Here is a 24,444-nt window from a genome sequence, read left to right on the forward strand (position 1 = left end):
TTAAGTTGTCGTGTGACTAGTACTGTAACTTATAGGCTAACAGGTCGAACAGAGGATGATTAGTCATGCGAGTAGGTGAGTCACATTTCACTAATTGATATCATTCACATAGAACAACAAAATAAAGAAATGAAATGAATCGTTTCAGTTAGCATTCCATACAAATTCCATACCATTCTCTCCTGCCAAACATATCATCGATACCCAATTTCAAACAACATACATAATAAGCTATGGAAAGTTGCAATGAATCTCTACACGAAATCGAGAACATCGCGGTATGCTTGATCCAGAGGCTGCCACAATCGGCATACGAATGAGATGGTAGGTACAACCAACAAGCCACAGGGATCAAATTTGAAGTACATATGTATTTATGTTGTCCGCAAAGTGACCTACTTGAGCTATTCTTATCACAATCCATGGGGGAAACTAACGTATCGACCTCCTACATTACAAAATCTTATCTTAGTTAACGTGTATGTGTTCCATTTAGTCATCTGGTGCTTGGGATTGCAGAATGCCTTCCAACTTTTTCACTTGTGACGTCGTCTTCGATTTCGCTCGCGTCAAGACAGATCGCATAGTTACTGATGCTTCGCTCTGAACTGGCGGGGCTGCCTGTGGCGAGAGGAGAATCAGTAATGCTGACTGCCCTGCTTCTTGAGGATCCTGACCTCACACTGTAAACGGAGGATGCTGGAATATTTGCCATCAGTGGTCTCAAACTGTTGGGAACACTTCGACGTATATCCTGCATTTGCAAAAATTATCAGTTGGAATTTGCAGCTTGCAGAGTTGTACATGGGCAACAATCTTGCAAAAGTTGAATGTAGGTTGATGAATAATATTACCATATGCCTCAGTGCCATATCCAATGACTTCTTCGATAATGTCCTTCCGAAACCAGCACTATCTGGAGTAAGAGAAGACTTGATGGAAAGGCTATTCTGGGTCGATTGCCGGTCATCTTGTTTTGGTGGTGCAAGTCTTCTCATGTTGACTATGCGTTCAACCATCTTATTTCCCATTGCAACAGGGTTCACATTGTCAGTACGACCTGCTTGTTGTCTGCTTGGCGGTGGCACAGAACTACCTTTCATGACAGTACCATTAGCAGACCGTCCTCTGGATGGAGAACAAGACTGCCGCCTTGGTCTGGCAGCGGGTGCAGACTCAACTGAAGATGATCGACTGCTGGGTGCTCCTGGTCTACCACGAGTGGCAGAGGAGGATCGCCCGGGCAAAGATGTCTTTAAGTTGGCAGGTGCATCAAGAGAAAACCCAGGGATATCTGAGGGTTTCAATGGTTTAGGTTTTAAGGTTGGAGAGCTTCCGCGTGATGGAGCTGGACTTTTAGATATTGCTAACGTCGAGCTTTTGGAAATTGTTGGCACAGGACTCTTAGATATTGTTGGACCTGGTCTTGAGACAGAAGATGGTTGTCTTGTTGGCATTGAGGTTGCAGGAACAGCTGATGAGATAGAGGACCGTCTTGTAGGGGTTGTTGACCTTGATGCAGTCTTGCTTACTGTGGGTACAGATGGCCTAGATGTTGGTGTAGAAGATCTTACAGGCGTTGAAGATCGTGGAGGAGCCAGTGGCTTTGAAGGTAAAGTAGCCCGCGATGTGGGAGTGGATGATCTAGTAGGTTTTGAAGCGGCAGGACGTCCATCTGGAGTTGCAGATCTTGAGGCACTATGAGATGGGCCACCAGAGGATGACGGTCTACGAGTTCCCAGTGTGGATGAGTTCCCAGATGATGATGTTGGTTGCCTCAATGAGGTGTTCTTGGGAGGATCCGGAGCATTTGATAACTAAAAATACCATGGACATACAGAAAATTGACATAAAATTAGAAAAGGTCGCCCGTGATACCGTTTTGTAAAAAACTTGTATACATGAAATCTTTGTACAATATGCAGCTACCAGTATCAAATCTTTGTAAATTACACCTGTAACTATGCACTTATTTGTGAAACTATAATTGTAACTTTGTCTACATAATGCATATGGATATGACCAACAAATGTCCACAGTGGCATGGCATATATTGTTGAAACAGTGTTGAAGTTGATTGACGGTTAAACTTACAAAGAATTTTAAAGAACAATGAATATCATACTACGGTTCAAGTTTGTTATCAGATGGAGACCGGAAAACCAAGTTATTACAGGTAATTATCAATGAGCTCTGAAACTTTATAACCATAATGGCATGACTACATAATATGGATGGCCAACAGAAGAATTTGGCAAAGTTCAATTTCATTCGAGCAAACCATATAGTCTAACTTCTTGCTAACTGAAATAGTCACATGCTTACGCCTCCAGGCCATGTTTGAATACAAACTGGCCTAGGAGATACTTCATACGCAAGACAAGATATATAGAAAAACATTAGCTCACCTACCATTCCACATACATTAAAAAGTGAGAAGGATGATGAATAATAGATTATGTTGTGGATCTATAGCTAGTTAATTTACTTCCACGACAAGATTTAGGGAAAAAAAACCCACCCAGCCAATTAGTATGAAACTACATCAAAATAAATCTTAATCGGCCAATTGTATTTGGTTTTATGAAGAAAGTTAACTAGTCTAGTGTGACTAGAACATCTTTTACAGGCTATATGGATTGCTTACAATCAATAACTCTTCTGCTTTGGGAGTTCCACACTGGTACAATTGCCAGGGGAACATACCTAGGCTCTATTGCAGCAAACCTAGAAATATGACCATCATTACACAGCCATAAAAGCTGCTTCCAATCTATAACTCTGGCATTCAGAGTTCAAGAATGGCACAACTACTAGTGGAACATACCTAGGCTCTAAGTCATGCAAACCGAGAATAATTTTCACAGCTATCTCAGTAACATTCAACCTACTACTCTTGGGCACTGAGAGTTTTACAATGACACAACTTCAAGTGCTATGCCAGATTCTCCAAAGTGCTTCATACATTATACTTGAGCTTTAACTTACATGCTAAAGATTTTTCAGATTGATCCTTCTACACTTCTATAGTTGTACATATATTCTACTAACTTATAGGTTGTTGCATGTCTCTGAAAACAGTAAAACAAGTTGCCTTCTTTGTTACTCTCTAACCTAGCCTCGCACTCATGTCTGACTTATGTGAGATGAAAAGTGTGAAATGTCATTTTCTCAAGCCTGTTTATTGGCAAAATGGACCCATTTAACCCTCCATCACTTCTGAACTTAGATTTGGTACTACCACCTCATATATGGAAGCTGGAACAGATGAGTTGTTGAAGATATGAAGAGTCCAGGTGTTTACAATCACATGAGCAAATCAAAATCCAGCACTATATTAAACGCTATGAGAGTTTGGGAGAGTCAATAGTAAACAAAAACCATAACAGTAAACAAACAAGGCGCATCACCTATTTGATGCGAACGCTAATACAACTCTTGTCATTCTTTCCATAAAGATGAGGTTCCTCAATGAAAAACATATATAAATTACACAATTAACACAAAAATGTCATCGAAGCCTACTGAATCTACAGTGTCAGTAGAATAAGCATCAAATAAATGCACCAATACTATACAGGGTAAAATTCATACTAACAAAAGCTCACAAGGGATATACATGACTAGGTAGCTCACCCTTGATTTCAGCACTTTCGGTCGTTCTTTTGGAGTATCAATGCTACCAATGGGAGATCTTTTAGATTCAGTATCCAAAGATGGAAACAATGGAGTACCTGGAGGAGTGAGAAGCCTGGAAAAGGAAAATCTTTTTCCATCATAGAAGATAAACAGGTTTAGACAATCCAAGCAGAAATAGACTGATAGAGTATAATTGTCCTTCTGACATAGTTGCTAATAGTTAAGAATAACTCATGCAGCTTAACGCTTGACTTTTTTCATCTATCTGAATTGGCTGCTATTAGAAGTGAACTTGATTATAACAGCATCATGGAAACACACTTGTCTGAGTCAATCATATATAGGTCACAAAATCAGACTCCTAATCTGCACTTAACATCTCTGACCTTTTCCTCCATATTCAGTAATTTTTATCATGTTAAAATATAAATGAAAAAAATACTATCTAAAAATTAGTCTAATAGTTTAGATGAACCAGTATATTGAAGACGAGGAAAGCTCTTATACTAGAGTATCATACTGGAAGGCTTACGCTTACCAATTGTTTCTAGGCATGGCTAACAAAAAATTATGCACAGACAAAGACCACTGTGATTCAATTTGTGATGGGTCATATTTTGTTAGTCCCAACTATTTGGAGTCGGCAACTATTTGAAGGATTGGATATATGGATTTTTATCATATGAAGATAACTCAAGGAAAAATGAATATAGTGATGCCTGCTTGTCCTTTGTCATTTTCTTTCCACAATAATTACACATGTGATTTCAAAACACATTTTTGATGTATTAACCCCTTACATGGAATGTAGAAGTATAAACTAGGTGCTTTGTTAATTGATTAGGCATTTGGGATAACTGGACAAGTTGCAATCCAACAAAAAAAGTATTATCTGAAAACACTAGAGATACCAAGTAAAAAAAATAGAAGGAATAAACAGCATGCAATAGAATGATTAGAAAGAGGAAAAATAAAAAAGGAACAAATTGAAGGGATTAATGTATCAATGAACAATGCATTAGATGGCAAGTCAAAGGCATATCTAGAGAGATGTAGATAATAATCAAGTTACCAGTCATAGTCATTCTTTTCAGCGTCGGAATTTAGAAAGTCATCGATCCCTGGCTTTCGCATTGGTGGCGAAGAGGCGATCTTGAATATAGGAGCAGTGCCTGGTTTTGACCCTGCACACAAAATGTGTTGCCAAAGCAGCCAATTTAAATGCTTTGCTAGCAACCAATCGTGGGGACAGTGGCTGAAGGTTCAGAGTAACGTAAAAGGGGAAGAACATGCTACTGCGCTCAGTCATGAGGCACCAAACGAAAGATAAAGAGAGAGCATTACCCAATGGAGGATCGAGATCCTCGGAGTTATGCAGGAGAAGATTGTTCCGCTCCTTCTCCAGCTTCCGCATCTCGAGAAAGAGGGCGAGCTCCTCGTCCACCCCTTTCGTCACTGTCAGTCCCGACAGCGAAGCCGGCGTTGCCCCAGAGCTTCGCTTCATCGTCTCGTTCCGAAAACTCGCCGCCCAAAAATCAAGCTCCTAGTTACCTATTCCTCACTGAAAGATCCCAATTTTCCCGAGCCACTCAAGTCAAGCTCCGACCTTTGGAAACGAAAAACAACAGGACGAGAAGATCGCAACCCAGGCGTCGAAAACGCGCAGAATGCCGAGAGAAAAATGGAGCACGCGGATCAACCGAAGAATGCAGAGAGAAATGGAGAAAACCTAACTCTTCCGCCAGCGCTAAGGCAACAGTGAAGACGCCGCCCGATGCGGGGACTCCACGGCGCTCAGATCTGCAAAATGGCGACGGTGGAGGGGAAAAGCGCGAGGCGGAGGACGACGGAGAGCGACCTTCCCAGGAACGGAGCAGTTGTTCGCATCACCCTCTCGCACGCTCTGCTCGACAAGCGGCGAGCGTCTCCTCTCGTGATACGCCGTATTTTATTTACTCCTTTTGAATTTTATTAAATTTAATTTATAAGGTTTTTTTTGGATAAAATTTAGGAGAAATTATCACTTCCACCCTCCAAAGTTACCCTCGTTTCAATTTGTGCCAAAACTTACCAAATGGTTGATAATGCATACTATACTATGTTGATTTTTTAATCAAAGAGCACCTATTTTTATATAAAATGATATAAATATCCTTCAACATTATTTATCTTTCATCTAAAATCCTGAGTTGATCATATACTGTTGTAGTAGCTACGAAGTCGTAGCTACGACAACATGAGAAAAACATTTTAAGACAAAAATTATTCAGAGCCTCTGAAAAAGTTTTAAATGATATTTTTTAAACTTGAAACACAATCGTTATGAATTCCACCCCGTAACTAATTGTAAATATCTAAACGAGTTTCGATTTGATATATTGTGCGTCCTATAATATCAATCACTTAAAATTTAAAATTTAACATTTACGTTGTAGCGGCTACGAAATCGTAGTTGCTATAACTGTGCTTTTAGTAGTTGTACCAATTATAGTTTTGTAGCTGTTACACAGTTATAGCAGCTACGATTTCGTAATTGTTACAATGTAAATATTAAATTTTAAATTTTAAAAGGTCATAACTTTTGACTCGGATTAAATCATAAGACGCATAATATATCAAATCAAAACTCATTTAAAGATCTATAACTAGTTATGTGATAAAACCCGTAAAAGACTAAGTTTCAGGCTTAAAAATGTCATTTAAATTCTTTTCAAGAGCTCTGAATAATTTTAATCAAAAGGGACACCCTTTTAACTTTTGATTTGTTTTCATACTGTAGCAACTACAAAATATTAACTGTTACAACTATGTAGTAGCTCAATTGTAATAACTATGAAATCATAACTGCTATAATTGTATAGATTAATTGTAGCATCTATTGATTTCATAGTTGTTATAATGCACCCGACTAACTCAGAATTTAAGCAAAAGATGAATAGGATAAGAAGATAATTGTATTATTTAAAGGATAGAATGTTTTAACTAGTTATGCGATGAAACTCGTAACGGTCAAGTTTCAGACTTAAAAATGTCATTTAAATCTTTTTCAAAAATTTTGAATAATTTTAGTAAAAAAGGGCATCCTTTTGACTTTTGACTTTTTTTTTCATGTTGTAATAGCTACAAAATCTTAATTGTTATAACTATATAACAATTTAATTGTAATAACTACAAAATCGTAATTTAATTATGTAGATTAATTGTAACATTTATGAATGACTTTGTAATAGTTTAAAATTTAATTAGAAGATGAATAAAATTGAAAGATGGTTGTATTATTTTATAAGAGATAGAATTTTTTTTTTGATAAAAAAATTACTATAGGACATATCGTTGATGATTCGATAAATAAAAGACATCTTTTTTTTATTTTTGCCCTTAAACAAACCCTTTAATATTTGAACTAAATGACAAATTTTTTATTAAAAAAACCTATTTTATTTCCCTAAGAAGGGCAAGAAAATATTAAAATAACATCTATACTAAATTTTCTTTTTTATCCAATTGTTACAATATAAATATTGTTGCAATTTCGAAAACTACTATAATAATGTTAAAATAATTTTGACAATTTAAATTAATATTAACATAATTTTAATCAAGTTAAATTGATTTCGAATAACTAAAGTTAGAGCAATTTTGACCATCATTAAAAAGTAACTTTGATCAATATTAAAATAATTTTAATTAACGTTATAAAATTTTGATCAAAATTACTAGGTTAAATTAGTCTAATAAAAAAGAGTATTTTTGCAAAGTGTTTTTTTTAAACATGGTACATCCCGATAATATATAAAAAAAAGTGGTTATTATTATTATTATTATTATTATTATTCCTATCATTATTCTTTTAATGATGATAAGTTAAACATTTTTATAATATTTTAATCACTAATCTCCCTATCATCACATTGCTTAAACAAAGGATTAGCTTCAACAACACACAAAGGGTTCCACCTAACTCACCTAAAGTTCCTTATCAAGGTAGCATTTGCAACATCCTCCTACTACAAACCATCTTACTACTACCTCACAAAGGCATCAAAAACTCCATAACTCACCTCTTGTCATGTTATCTATCTATCACCTTCAATTTTTTTTTGATAAATTTTGAACGGTCTAATTCTAGAGGTGACTGATTCAATCCTATGAAAATTTTCACCAACCACTAGAATAAATCTAAAAAGCACAAAGTAATCCAACACTCACAGTTAGACTTTCTGAAAAATTGATCAGGGATTTGAATTTGCTCGTAGAAAAGATTGATTATTATATAAATAATTACATGATCATTTAGAATGAAAATAGTAAACTTATTGAATGTAGAATGTGTAATCACCCTCGTTATATGCAGCGTAGTCATATATTAGGGAAAAAAAATTAGTATAGAAAATTATGTATTACTTTCTCATTAACTGCTAGACTTCAACGCTTGTATACATCTGCCACAACAGCAAGCCACACTAGGTGGCATCATGATCATGTACACGAAGGAGATATAATATGTCATCCTTTATACTCCCCTACATGAAAATATTTTGATACAATATTTTCCTCCTTTACTATGAAACTACATAATGTTAAGATGTAAGACAATATTTTTTGAACAATGAATCACGCTAGACAAATTTGTATCACTCATATCGCTGTGCCCCGGAGGACACATCTATTACCTTCAATGATTTTAGAGAGTAGAGTCCTATCAAAAAAAAAAAAACTACCATTATCCATTTGGTTTACTACTACTTATCATTGAGGACTCAAAGTTCAATTTGGAATGCTTGTCTAAGGCAAACATATCAACTGATATCTCAGTTTAGCATATCTCACATATATATTTGATAATTCAGATATCTATCTCCTTAATCTAAAAGTAGACTATCTTTCCCTTAGTTCGCCTTATGCACATTGAAAAGTTAATCTTCAAAATATTTATCTCATTTGAGATTCAAACTCTGATTTATCTTACTGCACTACACCCATGAAAACATATCTCATACTTGATAGATTTAGGACCATGTTGTGCAACAAGGCATTTTAAGATACACAAGTGTTTCATGAAAAACTATTTTGAAACAATGTTTGATACATTTTAATAAACTTTTGTCAGAAACATATAAATTAAGATATGGAATGAGATATGAGGTTTTGAAATTTGCCTGTCAATTTACATGTCTCCATTCCAGAATCTGATGGTGATATAACTGTTGGTGCCTTGAATCTCTTTAATACTTTCTTTGATCTGCAAATCGACATTGTTTGAAGCGGATTAGTCTTCTAACTTGGAAAAATCACATCAAAAAGTTGATTGGAATGATAAATAACATTGAAATAAGTACTAAATTTATGGAGCAACAATTCCAGCATATCCAAAGCTTCGATACAAGGAATAGCTAAGAATCATAATAACTCTTGATGCAGTCATCATTTATTCAATTAATCGAGATTGGAATAATTGTTTTTGTGAACTAAACAAGCAATGAGGATAAACTTCTAAAACCCTACCAGAAGTGAATTTTTATGTAGAGAGAGAACATTGGGAAGTTATGCATAACAACAAATTGCATAAATTTTTTCGACAATGAGAGGCCGCTTGATCTCATTGCACTGGTAGGCAGTGGATATGCCATCAGAGGCTAGAGGTGGAAGAAAGGGAGTTCCTTACGAGTGGACGAACCATGACCGTCATCATAGAGGCAAAAGTGAGCCAAAACAGGAGGAGGAGAACTAACCTTGAAATATTCTTTGTTCTTTGAATGCCACTGGATTCTTTCTTCACAAGCTAGAAATGCAACAGTATTTCTGTCCTCTTATCAACTGATCATTAGAATTTGACACACAGTGAGTTACAGAAAATACAAAGGGGGCATCAAATAGGTTTTACCTGAAAAAGATTTAGGACATGAAGATCTACTTATGATGAGCAAGTTTGATGCATTCTGATTCATCGAAAAGGAGTTCTTCTGGAACCTTGAGAGTGATTTGATTCTCATTCCATCCAGCTTCTTTCAACAGGCCGAGGAAGTCAGTAAATCCGTCTTCCAGTTCCAAGAGGCTCTCTTCAAGCAAGGAGAAGATATGATTTGAAGTTTTATCTTGATGCTTGTGGAGCCAATATACCTGCCATATACTTCTCAAGACCCATAGGCGAGTAGCTCCAACCTAAGGTGGATTTGATTCAGTTAAAATGGTAAGCTCTTCAACAATTAGCATATATCAAGGATGGTAGCAATTCCTACTACTAAACCTTGAATGTGATTAAGAAGGTGTGTTCCCCTGCTTGTTGTTGTTGCATATACAGAACGTATCGCTCTTTTGAGTATAACTTCAGAAGTGCCCTCACCTGTTTCAAGTGATATAAGGAACTGCAAGTTGATGAGGATGTGAATTTTTTACAAGTTATTCAATCTAGTGCCCAAAACATGAAACTTTCTCCATACAAGACTTCCATTAGCACACGCCTTGAAGGTTTGGAAACTCAATGTTTCAAATTGGATAATATTAGTTTCATCAGGCCTACATTTAGTAGATGTAGTCGAAGAATTTTCTGAAATGTTACTCAATTTAATGGTATTTAATCTAGAAGGCTGCCAAATGCAGAGAGATCATTGTCTAACTAATTTAAATGATGCTGAGAGTTAAGAAGAAAAAAAATACAAAGTGTAAACAACAATGAACTTGATAGCAATTGCCAAATTTGAGCAAAATACCATATGACTGGAGCAATCTTTGCCAATCATTCTCTGCATGGACACACCGAAAATAATTTTAGGCTGCAAGAATCTTTCCCATGATAGAAAATTTTCTTCCTTGTTGCAAGCAACATACCCTATTTGTCACTGAAAGTTTTCAAAGGCTAGATAGTTGTAAATTGGACACTGATTACAATGGTGAAGTGTTTGGCTGTACCAGGAACTATATTGTGTAGAACATGTGATCTTACAAGCATCCGAGCTCGTTTCATATTTATCTGCCAAGAAATGCAAATCAGAAAGAATCTTCAAATGATAGCCTAAGATGCAAGGACAAAATAATCACATTACAGTGTGTGGGAAATTTAATTAAAGAAGCTAAAGACAATGGCACAGTCTAAAAATCTACAGATGCGGCCTTACTGTCTGAAACTTGAGTACAGAGAGTGATTGAAAGCGTAGACAAAGGTGAAGAAGCCGAACGCTCAACCATGTCAAAATCAGCATGGAGAATGATGTTTGTATCACAGGTATTTCCTGAATTTGGTTGTGCCCAAAAAAATAAACAATTAAATTTAATGAAAAGGAAATTCAAGAAAATGTTTAAGAAGATAAGCTAAACATAAAATTCCATTTTGGCCCTTACAGTGCATCAGGGTCTCAATTTGGCGCCAGCAACTGCTTAGTTTATTAGTCTCATTTTGACCCCTAGTGTGTCAGATTGCCCCTTATTTTCACTGAATTTAGAGGCCAAATTGAGACCTCTTTGGAGGGCAATAGGGGTCAAAATGAGACACTTAAGTGAACTATAGGAGTCAAAAGAGAAAATTATGAAATTACATGGGCCAGAATCAAATTGATTAGTTACCAGGATCAGTATACCAATTGCAAGTCCAATAAGTTGAGCTGCTACTTCCCAAACTTCCTCCTAAACACAATAAGCAAGCAAAAGTAACTTCCTCAGATGATTTTCCAAAATATAGTTAAATGTAAATTCTCTTCCTCAATGGTAAATGTAAATCAAAAGTTAGATTGATTATTTGTCAGTGTATTACAGTCGAATACAGACTAGAAATATCATAGTCATGAGTCGTACCTGAAATTAGGTTGAACTAACTTAAAACATTCTAAAGATAGAAGTTGACCTAGTATTACTAAAATAATTTTTTTTTTAAAAATGGAGAACAATCTTAGAATCTTAGTTTTTCTTGAAACTGAATTTTGCATTAACAAAATATCGAGATTAGAAACCAGGAAACATATAAGTGCAAATCCCTTGCATTTGACATATAGATATTCCTTCCATCATTATGACCCTCAATAGTCATAGCTTTATGGGAATAAGACAAGCATTGTTAATTGTTAATTCATCCATATGTAATTGAAAGAAAGAGGAAAATTTAAGCTGAAATTGATTCTGACTCTTATATACTAGTTATGGTCATGAAAATGCCAGTGCAAATAGGATATCACTTCCCTGGAGCATAAACAAGAAAAAGGGATCAACTTTTTCATTATTAGTCATAAAAAATGAATACCTTGGCTGCAACCTCTCCGAGATTAGCAGAGATGGCAAAGTGATTTTGGATTACACGAAATGATGGATCTTTCAGTCCTCTTGCTACAGCCTGGTTAAGATATCCAAATTATTTCCTTCAAATAGTGTAGAGAAAGCATTTCAATTTGTATATTTTGATGAATTTCAAGATACAAGTTTTATTAATTATCTAAGCATTGGGTGAGATTCATATGAACCGTAATTCAGAAATCAGAATATCCTAATCAACATAAAATTATTCTTTTTGAATAATAATTGCATTTGTTTTTGTAGTGATCATTCAGTAGGCAATAGATCCATAACCTAAAAGACAATCAAAGTACTCATAATAGTATGGAAAGATTTGGTTTACAGAGTACATACTGATGCAGAAAATCAATAGCATCATGTATAAACCTTTGCCCATAAAACAGGTCTGGGCAAAAACTTCCATCCTATACAAATCCAGGACAAGTAAATTTTTTGACATTCAGAAGAGCTTTAAATTATAGTCTTTAAGTTTTAACGAGTTAGTGTTTAACTAACATCTGAGCCAAACTGGATGGAGTCCAAGTTTACTGAAGAAATCAGGATCTACTCAATATGCAATTATCCAAACAAATTATCTTGGTGTGGATCTGGATGAATTGTTTTAAGCTTACATTTTGAGAAAGGAATAGGGTTCAGTTTCAAATGAGTCGTGTAGAAACAAATTCCAGCTAAAATATGGATCTGAGTATTGTAAAATGTCTTAACAGTTAAGATTGGCTCAAAAAGAAAATGGTTTCACTCCATCCTTTCATGATCTCACAGAGCTACATGGAACCTCTTGATAGTATTTCTATTGCTCTGGAAGTAATTGAATAGCAAATCAATTTTGGGATCCAATAATGCACAGCTATGCACATGTAGAATCCATAAACTTCATAATCAGTGACAAGAAGTGCAATTGTCTCATTTCTGTAATACCTTAGCAAGGTTGCCTGAAGCTGCAAGAGGGAGAAAATAAGCAGGATATAGTTGTGTGCTTAACTCAAAAATGCTGCACGACAGTTAACATGTTAATAAACATTGATTAGTAGTTTGATTTTAGATATTTTTCTAGAAGTACCTTCCAGCACTTCCAATGAAATCCGCATACATCCGCCACCGCTTTGGATCGTCATCAAAAATATTCCCCAAGCGTCCGCCTGAAGTAATGTTAGTTGAGAAAATACAATTGTATTTGCATATGTTTTCTTCCTTTACCAATAAAAAGTCGTCCAATAGCTCCTAGACCATCTTTTAACACCCATCTGTGAAAGACAATAGTCAACTCATTAAAGAAGAATGATGATGGAAAAAACTGTATCCAGTTTTGATTATGACTCACAGCAGCTATAAAACTGTCAATTCGCAGAAGAAACAACCAATGCAAGAGTACCGTGTCAACTCTATGCAATAGAGCAAACATCAATGCAAGGGTACTTGATAAACTCTATCCATGAAAGCAAACACCTCACTTCACATCTCATCAAGATAGTAATGGGATTACAATCAAAGTCACATATTGAAAATACATGAAGAAGATCGTGGGTTTATAAGATGAAAGATATCTCCATTAGAATAAGACCTTTTGAGTATAACCCAAAAACAAAACTATGAGGGCTTAGGTCCAAAGTGGACAATATCATACCATTATGGAAATATGTGGATTCCATCGGTCCAACAAGTGGTATGTTAAGATGGAGTCATGTGGGGAATCTCAGGAAAAACGAATGAGGTAGGGAAGCCCGGACCATGGGAATAATGGTAGGGGGTTCCCAGTAAAATCCAACTCTCGAGGCAGGTGGAGAAGATCATGAATTTATAAGATGGAAGATATCTCTATTGAAATGAGGTCTTTTAAGTATAATCCAAAAATAAAACCAAGAGAGTTTAGGCCCAAAGTGAACAATATCATATCATTGTAGAAATATGTGGATTCCATCAATCCAACATATAGTACCAAAAAACATAATGGTGCAACTAATCCAATTGGATATAGTAATCTTAAATATGTGACATAGTAGATTGATAATATTAGGTTAGACACAAATGATCTCATCAGAAAAACAGTAGGTTAGACACAAATGATCTCATCAGAAAAACAAAAGAGTCAAAGATAAGAGAAAGTGTCAGAGTAGTTCTTCTGACTATAAGGGGATTGTCATATTTCATTGGTCAGCTAAATATGGAGGTAGAATGATCCAACCAGTATCAAACATCGAGAAAGAAGATTTCATGTGGTACCAGATCAATTTTATTTGCCATATGAATAACATATGCCCAACTTCCTTGATTGCCCATCAAAAATCCTTTAGTAGATTTGTTACAAGCTAGGCTCATCATATGAAACTAACACTAAAACATGGACACTTTCAACCGCACATCTAAACTATACAACTTGATGTCAATTTTTGCAAAATATTGGACAGCGATGAAATTTCATGTACAAAATAAAATATTAATCAAATTCGGGTGAAAGAAAGAATTCACTAAGTAATGAAAACCCCCATGGATTACCTTATTGCAGCAGCAGAAGCAGCAGTAGGAGCTCCTGAAAAAGAGCCTAAACCAACAGCCTGAAAGAATAATAAAAAAGAGCAATTAGCTGAAAATGAAGGCATATGATCACGTGTTAATAAGGTAACATGTCTCTGATTTATGATGCAAAAGAAGTTAAGTGCTGATTATTCTTTAAGGTTTGCATTGCTTTACTATGTATTAATCTGGATACTGATGTGCTTAGCAGTGTTGCTGGACAAGCCAATGTAGTGTTATATACAACAAGCATAGTAAACAAGTACATTGTGACATGGAGATTACTTTCAAACTTGTCTATTTGGCAATTACACACAATAAATGCATGAAAAATCTTGGTAAGCTTTTGACGGTGGGATAACAGATCTTATTCATGCATCAAATACTTTTCTTCCTTTTTTAAAAGTAGGAAAATACTGTACTTCCATTATCATAAAATAAACAGAAGGAAATTTTCTGTCTTCGACAATTGATTTCCTCAAAAGTTTTTCAAATCAAGAAATGGTTGACCATCGTAGAACTATATGATGCTATATCACGATTGACTTCAAAAAACAAATTCTAATCTATCAACATGATGCTAGGAGTCTTTGGAAAACCATTCTTTTCACCCAAATGCTCAAAAATTCTTCAACAATACTTTGGCAACTATAATTTTCCTTACATATCTTCTGGAATATGACATGGTAAAGGTTCCCACCAATGTGAGTTTCAAGTCTCCAATCCTACACTGAAGTTTCATGCATTTGATCGTGTTTCAAGTCTCCAATCCACACTGAAGATTCATGCATTTGATCGTCCATATATATTTGATAGAAATTCAAGAAATGAATTTGTATGTGATGGAAATGAAAAAACCTTCAACAAACTTGAAGTAACCAATGCATGACAGATCCATCCTGTTATATTGGTAGGAAATTGCCATAGCATGTAGTCTAGATAATCATCTGAAACTGAACCTGGAGGTTAATCCAAGAAAAAAAGCATTAAAAAGTATCATTAACGTGGAAATATAATCACAGATGAAAGCGTAGAACGCCATATTGCATAAGAGGAAAACAACAATATGGTAACTCAGGGTTGACAATGATTAATTACTAGTGAATGATGATCCTCGTACATTGAAATTGTTAAAGCAATTAAAAATAATGCAAAACATCACTGTTTGATTAGCTCATACTCTCTGACCCACTAAATTGGGATTGTAAGAAAATTTATTCACCTAAAAGATTGAGAAATGAGATTTTAGGAATCAACCATAAAAAAATTGTAGAAAAGAGAAATTGTTTCAACTTTCAACCACCTTTTTCCTTTCATAACTTGATGTAAAACTTCCATTCATGCATATTAAGTAAGAAAATTAAACATCCAAGACACTTAGAGATGTATGGGCAACGATTTGAGTTTAGTAAAATGGATCTATTCCCACTATAAACTCAATGTGATATATCTTTAGTAATTCAAAGTTTGAAATTACTTTTATTTATATCAAGTTAGTTTGGTCATCTTCTACTCATTACACATTCAACTCTAATTGATTCAATGTGTTAAGCATAGAATCTATTGGTCATCTTTCAACATGTCATACCATCTTAGAATATGTAGATTTTATAGCTTGTCTATCAACAGTTTCTATATTTTTAGCAATGTATCATAGAAAAAAAACCATTGAGTTTGAGTCCCACATAAGCTTGTGTGCAAGAATCAGGATCACTTTGTTAACAAGATGGGTTTTTAAATGTTTGTATTTTGATCATAGGAAACTAAGAAGCAACAAAACAACAATAAGAAGATTTTGCCTACCCAAACACATTTTTTACTAAGGATATGAAATGGTAGAAAAGAGAGGAAGTGAAGAAAAAGTAAGATCGCAGGACGCATAAATGAATTCTCATGTTCAACCATAGCATGGGAATTAGAGTGAAATTAGAGGCATAAGAAACCAGATAACTAGAATACACAGATATTGTGTAATTGGATAAAAGTAAAGAAATTAACGAGACTAAAATAGTAAATGGATCTTCACCGACAAAATGATAAACAAATAAATAGTGATAAGGAAAGTCTACTGCTTACCTGGATATCCTGTTGGCAATATAAAATCCTTTAAAGCACTTGGTACCAAAGAAAACTGCAAAAAGTTTTCTTGTTCTTGATCTCTAGTGGTCAAGGATGCATAGTCATCACAAAATGTTACTGTTTGTGAGTTATGATCCAAAATGTACCTGTCAAGTTCCAAATCAAAGTATTTAAAGCAATGCCAGAAGTCCATTACATGGATTTGAGTATCCAAGAAAATCTCTAAAGATGGTGTTTTATGGACTGAAGTCCTTAAGAGACCAGTGTCCATAGCAATGCAAACTCTAGTCACAAAACGCTTGGTATCAAAGAAAACTATGAAAAAATTTCTTGTTTTAATCTCTATTTGGCAAGGATGCATATTCATCACAAAAAAAAATACTGCTTCAGAGCTATGGTCCAAATGGTTTTTAAAAAACATTTAATTTTCTTCATCATGTTGTAAAAGAGACATGAATGATTTACCAACTGATACTATATACACTTAGATATGGACTATAGTGAAAGTAACAGAAAGTATCAGTAACCTATGTTTTTTTCACCAAATGGATAATCAACCTTTCAAATGAAAAAAAAAACTATTTTTTCCTTTTACAATCCTGTCTATGTTGCAAATCAAGATAACGTGAAGCCAAAAGTCTAACATATGGATTTGTGTCCAAGCACGTCTCTAAAGATGCTGTTCTATGGACTGGAGACCTTAAAAGACCAATGTGTATAGCTAATGTAAATTCTAGTCAAGTCATGTCAATGCAAACATACATTTATTCATATTAGTAAAAAAAATTCACAATTAGTTGGGAGTCCATTAATCAGCAATTTACAAGAAAAATATATTAGGTGAGAAAAAAAAAAGGTTACAGACTCCAAATGAAGGCTAGTGTGCAAGGGTTATAGGCAAGTAGATCAAATGACAATGAAAGACGAGAACAAACTTCAAGTTCAGTTTTTGCTTTACTTCAAATTGTGTCATACGAACAATCTATGAAATTGTGCATCATATTAAGACACCATTTTAGACGAGCCATTACTTGGACAACATCCAACAAGTACAAGAATGTTTCCAATTCAAGGTTTCAAGTTGGGACTACAGCAAAACGAAAACATTCAAGCATTATTTGCTTAAACACTTGAATATCGATAATGGAAGAACGAAATAGCTAGTGTTTAGAAAATTGAGAAAACCGCTTTGCAGTGCCGTCTTGGTATCGCTCCACGAACAGCGATTGGGGCTTCCTGCAACGGGAAGAATCTCACAGTCGTATCATAAACCAAACATAAAACTAAGCTTTTTCACAATAAAGAGGGGTACCCCTCTTCGTCCTCCATCCGTCTGCCTCCATGGGCATCCGACGGCCCAGAGAGGCGGACCAGGGAGAGCAGGTGCTGTCGCCGGAGGAGGCGGCTGCCTGGAGGAAGAGTAGACGTCGTCCATGAGTTGTGGGATTTGAAGAGAGGGGTAGAAATTCCTCGGTAAGGAGAGGAATGAGAGGACGACCAGGGGAGAAGCATGTTACCTGCTTGTCAAAATGCCTCAAAGAGTCCACATTTATATATATCAACGGAAATGAAGTAAATGAAACAGTTTATACATTATTTTCCTTCGTTAAATAGAACAAATGCTTCTTCTAAATTGATATATTTACATCCAAATTTTATAAAAATAGAATATTATTATGTGATCAGCCACGTGGCACGACTTCTTAGTGCTCAGTGCTATAGTGTTCGAGAATGCCCACGTAAAATCGATCGTATTGAGACGAGATGACAAAATCTATCTTTTCCTATAATTGATTCATCCATTAATGATATTGATCGACTTTAATATTGACAAAATATCTTTTTAACGGGCTAAACTTAGGAATATTCAAATTAAACACACAAAGAATAAAAGATTATTTTAATAATTTTTTTTTTAAAAAAAACATCTTTTAACTATATAAATAATAAAAGAACAGTTGTTAGCAAATGGCGATCGACCCTCGACTATTTAAAAAAAATAAATCATAGAAAATTTCGTCCCTAATAATAATAGCGTCTGCAGAGGTTAAATATAATAAAAGATCTGTTAGAATTATAATAAATTTTAATCAATTTAAAGGTAGATTTGAATTGTTTAAAAAATGAATTGCGTGTGTAGAGGCTTATATTTTAAAAAATAAAAATATTAAATAAAGGAGAGAGTTGGAATCTAAGGGGATCCAAAGAGGTCGGATTCCAAGTGGGGTAGTTGTCAAACATAACTCGATATAAATTCGACTGAAAAAAAGAATCTGAGTCTAATCAAACCAGCTCAATATACTCCTCTCAAAGAGTTGGATTTGCCCTAGGAACAAATTAACTATTACAACTCAACCTCCAATGCCAATACCAAACTCCAATCGATTTTAGATGTCAATCTCATCTCGGACATCTCGGACTCGATCTCATACGTCGATCTCAATTTCGACTCGGTCTCAGACGTTGACTTCATTTCCGACTCAACTTCTATCGTCGACTTTGTCTACCTTCAAGGCCACTTAGCATCGACCTCATATCTAGACCCGACCACGGGCCGGGTCCAGCCCGGACCCGGCCCGTTGACCCGGTTAGCCGGGCCGAACCGGAACAGACCCGGTAGGATGCCGGGCCGGTTATGGTTCAAGCTGTTTGGAACCGACGGACTGCCGGTTCAGCGGGTTGAACCGCTGGTTTGGTTTTTTTTTAATTTTATGATTTTTTTTATATGTTATCAATACATTTTATACAAAATATATTTATTTTTATTTAATTAAATTATAATTTAATACGTCGTTGCTAGGAATCGAATCAAGACATCCCGAGACACAAACACATATACTCACCACTGTTCTACAATGTCTTTTGTTTATAAAATTAATATAATTATATATATATACTATGTTTATATTTATTTAATTCAATTTTAATACGATGGGGAACAATTCTCACCGGTTAAAGACGTAGACAACAGAGACCACTATACTACAACATCTTTAGTAAACTTATTCAATAAATTTATTTATATATTTATTTCAAAATTATATTTACATGCCGTTAGTGAGGATCGAATCAGAGTCTCCCGCGTGAAAGAAAGGAATACGCACGACTAAACTACATCGACTTTTCTTTTTTTCTTCAATATTTCTTTTATATACATTTTAAAATTTTAATATAATAATCTCGAACTGTCGTGAATCGTTGTGAACCGTGAACCGAACCGTGAACCGTAACCGTCTTAGGCGGTTAAGGTTAAGGGTCGACCTACCATGAACCGTCGAACCGACGATTCCGAACCATAGTCAGGTCTACTCATATCCTCATCCATCCCAACAAGACTCCCACCCTATGTTACCCGCCTAATCGCAGGGGGCATGCGAATAAAGGAGTACATGATAGTTTCATTTAAGGGATCGTTTCTTCCGCAAGTTGTGGAAATCAATAGCGTTCGTCCTGAAGCACATGGATAATCGAAACGTGCATTTCAGAACATATGGTGAACAGGTGCACACGTCTAGGAGAACGGATACATTCACAACACTTTAAAAGATTACTAACTCTAGTTGATTTTTTCTTAGTCAATTCTTCTTCCTCAAATAAAATTCTAACTTATTCGTCAGAGTAGTATATCAAAATCCATTCCTGATGTCATTTTAATTTTTAATTTTCTTTTGAATGATTTTTCAAATCTTTTTATCTCCTTCGACAGCTATCTCCAGAGTTATTGGTCGATTTGATCATCCATAATATTTGATCCGAATAATGATTTATGCCACAAGTATTATTATTATTATTTATAATAAGTGGTCAGGCACAAGCACCTTAGAGAAGAGCAGAGATAAATTGGAGGCTTCAAATCAGAGGATCCAAGATGATCTTTAGAATTCTTGTGGTGTAGGTAGAGAATGAATTGTCTTTCTTGATGATGAGAACAGGAGACTTAAACGATCTAAGATAGTGGCCACTGTTACTTAGCTTGGGGACGAAGCAAAAGGTAGATCTGACGAATCATTTGAAGATAAATTAAAAAACGAAAATATACTTAACTTCGATAGATTGGATTTATAGAACTACTGATCGTAACTAACTCAACTATAGAACTGTTACTTAGCTTTGGGACGAAGCAAAGAGATTCCGAGAGTTCGATCGATCGGATCGATAACGAAGCTTCTGATGCCGAGAACAGAGGACTTCGTCTCGCGATCCGTAAAAAACGAACCAAAAAAAACGATGAACAGTGCATATTATCGGATTCAGAACCGCAATTTGCGAAATTTTATTATTCTACACATCGAGATGGCAGATCTCGCGGAGCAGGCCAAGATTTGTTTTTTTTAGTTCGCCGGAGCTTTGGCTGCCGCGGGAGGTGGCGACTACTGCTCCTCGCTATCGTCGTCGAGGGGAAAGCAAGTGTCCTCGCCGCCGGTGTTCCACAAGAAGTGGGCGTAGTTGGCGGCGTGGAAGGTGTTGCTGGGATCGGCGGAGATGGCTTCCAAGTAGGTCTCCTCCGCGGCCTCCAGGTCCTTCTTTGCCAGCCAAAGGAAGTTCGCGTATCGGCTCAGCGCGTCGGCGTCCGCCGGCTTCGACGCCGCCGCCCTCTTGAAGTAGTGTTCCGCCCTGTTGAGGTCGCGGAGGACGAGGAAGAGGAACTGAGCGAAGTTGGCCAGGAGAAGCGGGTTCTCCGGCTCCTGCGACAGGGTCTCTTGGTACATGATCTCGGTGAGCAGGTACTCCGGGTAGTCGACGTCGGGTGCCAGCTCCGCCGTCACCGGCGACACGAACTGCCAGAGTGTGTCCTGATCCATGAGCGCCGCGTCCCTTGTGGCCGCTTGCATCCTCGACGCCTCCTCGAGGGTCGCTTTCCAAACTCTTGCTTCCTCCTCCGCGGCGGCCCTGGTTTCCCCTTTTCTGTTTCCTCCCACCTTGTCCGTATCGCCGGTGCCCGGAGACCTCGACGGAAGGATCGTCCGGTAGATGGAGGATCCATCGCCCGACCGCTCGTCGCCGGTGGCGCCGGCCACCGGCTTCGTCTTCCCTCCGCCCGCGCCGCTGCCTCCGACGGAAGCAGTTCGCCCAGTAGATGAGGGCGACTTGATGATGGGGAAGCGGTCAGCCTCCACCGCGACCGACGCGGCCACAGATTGAACCAGCGGATTGGGCGTCGCCATGGCGGCGGCGGCGTCAAGGTGGCTCATGGAGTAGACGGTGAAATTGGCGAGGAGGAGCATGAGGGAGACCATGAGGGTCGGCGTGCCGGAGAAGATGTGCTGGAAGAGCCAAACGAAGGAGGAATTCATTTCGCGCTGCACCCGCGCGAGGATCTCCCGGAGGTCCTCGCGGAGGAGCTCGCCCCGCAACCGAAGCGTGTAGCTATGCAGCTCGCGGATCATGAACACCATCGACGAGAAGGCCCGCTCCACGGAGCAGCGCGCCATCTCGCCCGCCTCCCGGAGCCACCCTTCCTCCCACCGCTTCCGCCGCTTGATGATCCGCAGCGACACCGGCAGATCCACGCGGTTGGCGTTCATCTCCACGCTCGTCGTCGGCACGATATGTCCAGACCAGTCCGGCGGATCCAGCACAGTTTCGGGCTCGAAAAAGGACGACGACGAAGCCAACGAAGCCTCCTCATCGCTCCTCCACCCTCCGTCTCCCATCCGCCGCTGGAGCTCGAGAGCCAATTCTTCGATCCTCCGATCGAGCTCCTCGTCGTCTTCGAAGTGCTGGGCCCTCGCGCTGCAGGCGCGCCGCAGGGGTTTCTCCTCGCCCCGTCGTCTTCTCGGAAGCTCCACCGACCCGGCTCGAGAAACCTTGCCGGTTCTGGCGGCGAGGAAGGGCGAGGAGAAGACCGACCGCTTGGCGGAGGGAGCCGGGGACGCAGGTAGCTGCGACCACTGCAGGGAGGTGCCTGCGACCTGAACCGCCATGTCGAAGAGAAGGGGAAGAAGATGAAAGGAGACGGTCGCACGGGAATAATATCCCGCACCACTGCCCCTCTCGCACGGTCAATTTATACGAATCTAATAAATCAGAGAAGAAGAAGAAAAAAAAAATCTTTATTTTTCAGATTCATTGACTGCTAACGGCGGATGTGAGGTCACGTGATCTGCACGCCCGCGGTTGGGTAAAAACAATAAATAAGTAAATAGTTTGACGGTGAGCGTCAACGCGTGGTCACGTGTCGCCGGTAGGGCCCATGCCCTGCACGTAAAGGGTGTGAGCGTACGCGGTAAGCCGGCGGGTCCAAGTCAAGAGCACGGGTGGCCATGCGCAGCAGGACTGGGGCGGTGCAAACGAATCGATGTAAAATTATCGAATTCAAATTAAGCAAATCGAATTTAAATACATAATATTTTATTTAATTATTCATAAATTTAAATTTAAATATATTATTTATAAATCGATCATATTCAAATTAAGATTTAAATAATTTGAATTGAACTTAAATTTAAATTTTATTTTGCGCGACCACTTGAGCGACACAGCCAATCCATCGCCGTGGTCGTCGCCCTCACCGCACCGCCCGATCGTCGGCCCGGGCGCAATCGACACATCGCTCGTTAGTGCTTCGGCCGACGTCAAATTCCGATCGAAATGTGGTCGAATCCGGCGCAATGTGGTCGAAACGCGGCCGACAATGGCGCGCATCAGATTTCGGCCAAATCGTAATCGGATTCCGGCCAAATTGCGCCGAATTCCGACCATAATCCGATCGAAATCCGACCTCGACCGAAGTGCCGACTGACCGGCGTGCGTCGTTTCCGATCAAATCGTGATCGAATTCCGACTAAATCGCGGTCAGAGACTGACCGCGATTGATCGCGGCAAAACGGCGGTCGGCCCTTCCTCGGTCGGTCTCCGACCACGATTTGATCGGAAAGCAACGCGCACCACTACCGGCTTATATGTATATTCAAACTCAAATATTAATATTTTTATACTATTTAATTTGATTCGGTTTGTTTACTTATTTAAGTAAAAGATAGAATCCGCCACCTCAATAATCTCAAGAGGTAAATCAAAAAATTATAGTTGGCTACTACGGGGAAGGCATTGCTTCGGCTTCATCGAGATTCGACTCTTGTCCACTTCAACAACTCTACTCCATCATAACCAACTCAACTATATTCCGGGAGCTCATTCAGCTCATTTACACTCTTATGCAAGACGGCAATTAAATTGCATGCCAACATTGATGTTCAGTATGCACATGAAATATCACAATTCCATCCTCTACTTGGATATGAATATGATGAAAAAATTACATTAGACGGTCTCGATCAAACTATTCATGTATGAAAAAAAAATTAAGAGTTTTTCCTCATAAATAGAGTACCCTTTGGAACGGTCTTATAAAAATGACGAAGATCATGAAAATCGACTGTCAATGTATTATCGTGAGCATTTCTAAAGGTATCTTATGGGTACATAAGATAGTCAGAAGAAGTTTAGATATTTTGATTATAAAAATATACATATAGATAGAGAGATATGTGAACCACAGCGAGAAAGGAAATAGGAGAAAGAATGGAAATACCTGACGGCTCGGAGACGCCGAGGACCCACACAAGGAGAGCCGGAAGTAGATAAACGACAAGGTTAGCAGAAGAGTAGTGGCTGCCGGACCACCGACTACATCTACATGACGGCGACTCGGCTCGCATTTATTTCGATTGACGGCTGGGAATTATACGGTGGAGATCAGGACGCAGGGCTCAAGTTCCCCTCATGAAAAAGATGGGTGCAAAAATAACTAATGATATACAAACTATGAAATAAGGCTCAATAATGATATACAAACAAGAATTCGAATCCTGACAAAGTCAAGCAATAGGGCTCGATTTACCTCTTCATAAATGGTCGTAAGCTTCTACAGAAGAAAAGTGAAATAAAGCTCAATAAGCTTCTTTATATTAATACAATGGACTGGCAGTAAGT

General features: G+C 37.8%; 3 protein-coding genes across 4 annotated transcripts; all 3 read right to left on the bottom strand.

Annotated features, from left to right (window-relative positions):
* Positions 1–211: 211 nt before the first annotated feature.
* Positions 212–5,518, bottom strand: LOC141830795 (uncharacterized). 2 transcript variants are annotated; one of them, XM_074718219.1, is made up of 6 exons: positions 5,374–5,518; positions 4,984–5,245; positions 4,712–4,823; positions 3,637–3,751; positions 855–1,817; positions 212–754 (listed from the first exon to the last, which is right to left on the bottom strand). In XM_074718219.1, the coding sequence occupies exons 2-6, from the start codon at positions 5,141–5,143 to the stop codon at positions 497–499; spliced, it is 1,608 nt and encodes a 535-aa protein (XP_074574320.1). In that variant the 5' UTR covers positions 5,144–5,245; positions 5,374–5,518; the 3' UTR covers positions 212–496. The 2 variants fall into 2 exon arrangements, with proteins under 2 accessions (XP_074574320.1, XP_074574321.1); XM_074718220.1 differs by having other exon boundaries at positions 4,984–5,518.
* Positions 5,519–8,667: 3,149 nt separating this feature from the next.
* Positions 8,668–18,021, bottom strand: LOC141830983 (protein root UVB sensitive 5). Its single transcript, XM_074718435.1, has 17 exons — positions 17,822–18,021; positions 17,695–17,745; positions 16,507–16,655; positions 15,289–15,389; positions 14,413–14,471; positions 13,117–13,163; positions 12,980–13,058; positions 12,838–12,910; positions 11,870–11,959; positions 11,200–11,259; positions 10,755–10,868; positions 10,549–10,609; positions 10,350–10,468; positions 9,887–9,982; positions 9,524–9,801; positions 9,372–9,456; positions 8,668–8,881 (listed from the first exon to the last, which is right to left on the bottom strand). Exons 1-15 carry the CDS (start codon positions 18,019–18,021, stop codon positions 9,550–9,552), a joined length of 1,551 nt encoding a protein of 516 aa, XP_074574536.1. The 3' UTR covers positions 8,668–8,881; positions 9,372–9,456; positions 9,524–9,549.
* Positions 18,022–20,756: 2,735 nt separating this feature from the next.
* Positions 20,757–22,502, bottom strand: LOC141830932 (uncharacterized). The gene has a single exon (XM_074718383.1). It carries the CDS (start codon positions 22,431–22,433, stop codon positions 20,880–20,882), a length of 1,554 nt encoding a protein of 517 aa, XP_074574484.1. The 5' UTR covers positions 22,434–22,502; the 3' UTR covers positions 20,757–20,879.
* Between the last annotated feature and the right edge of the window lie 1,942 nt (positions 22,503–24,444).

Source organism: Curcuma longa, chromosome 6 (assembly GCF_044706935.1).
Source record: "Curcuma longa cultivar G26 ecotype Majalengka, Jawa Barat chromosome 6, ITB_CL_G26_1.1, whole genome shotgun sequence".
In the NCBI taxonomy this organism is placed as follows: domain Eukaryota; kingdom Viridiplantae; phylum Streptophyta; class Magnoliopsida; order Zingiberales; family Zingiberaceae; genus Curcuma; species Curcuma longa.

Coding starts and splice junctions, on each gene's coding strand:
- LOC141830983 (XM_074718435.1), bottom strand. CDS start 18,021: ATGCTTCTCCCCTGGTCGTCCTCTCATTCCTCTCCTTACCGAGGAATT. Junction 10,869..11,199: donor CAATTGGTATACTGATCCTG/GTAACTAATCAA, acceptor AACCAAATTCAG/GAAATACCTGTGATACAAAC. Junction 10,610..10,754: donor CTGTACTCAAGTTTCAGACA/GTAAGGCCGCAT, acceptor ATTTCTTGGCAG/ATAAATATGAAACGAGCTCG.
- LOC141830795 (XM_074718219.1), bottom strand. CDS start 5,143: ATGAAGCGAAGCTCTGGGGCAACGCCGGCTTCGCTGTCGGGACTGACA. Junction 1,818..3,636: donor CGAAAGTGCTGAAATCAAGG/GTGAGCTACCTA, acceptor TGGTATTTTTAG/TTATCAAATGCTCCGGATCC. Junction 755..854: donor ATATGGCACTGAGGCATATG/GTAATATTATTC, acceptor TTGCAAATGCAG/GATATACGTCGAAGTGTTCC.
- LOC141830932 (XM_074718383.1), bottom strand. CDS start 22,433: ATGGCGGTTCAGGTCGCAGGCACCTCCCTGCAGTGGTCGCAGCTACCT.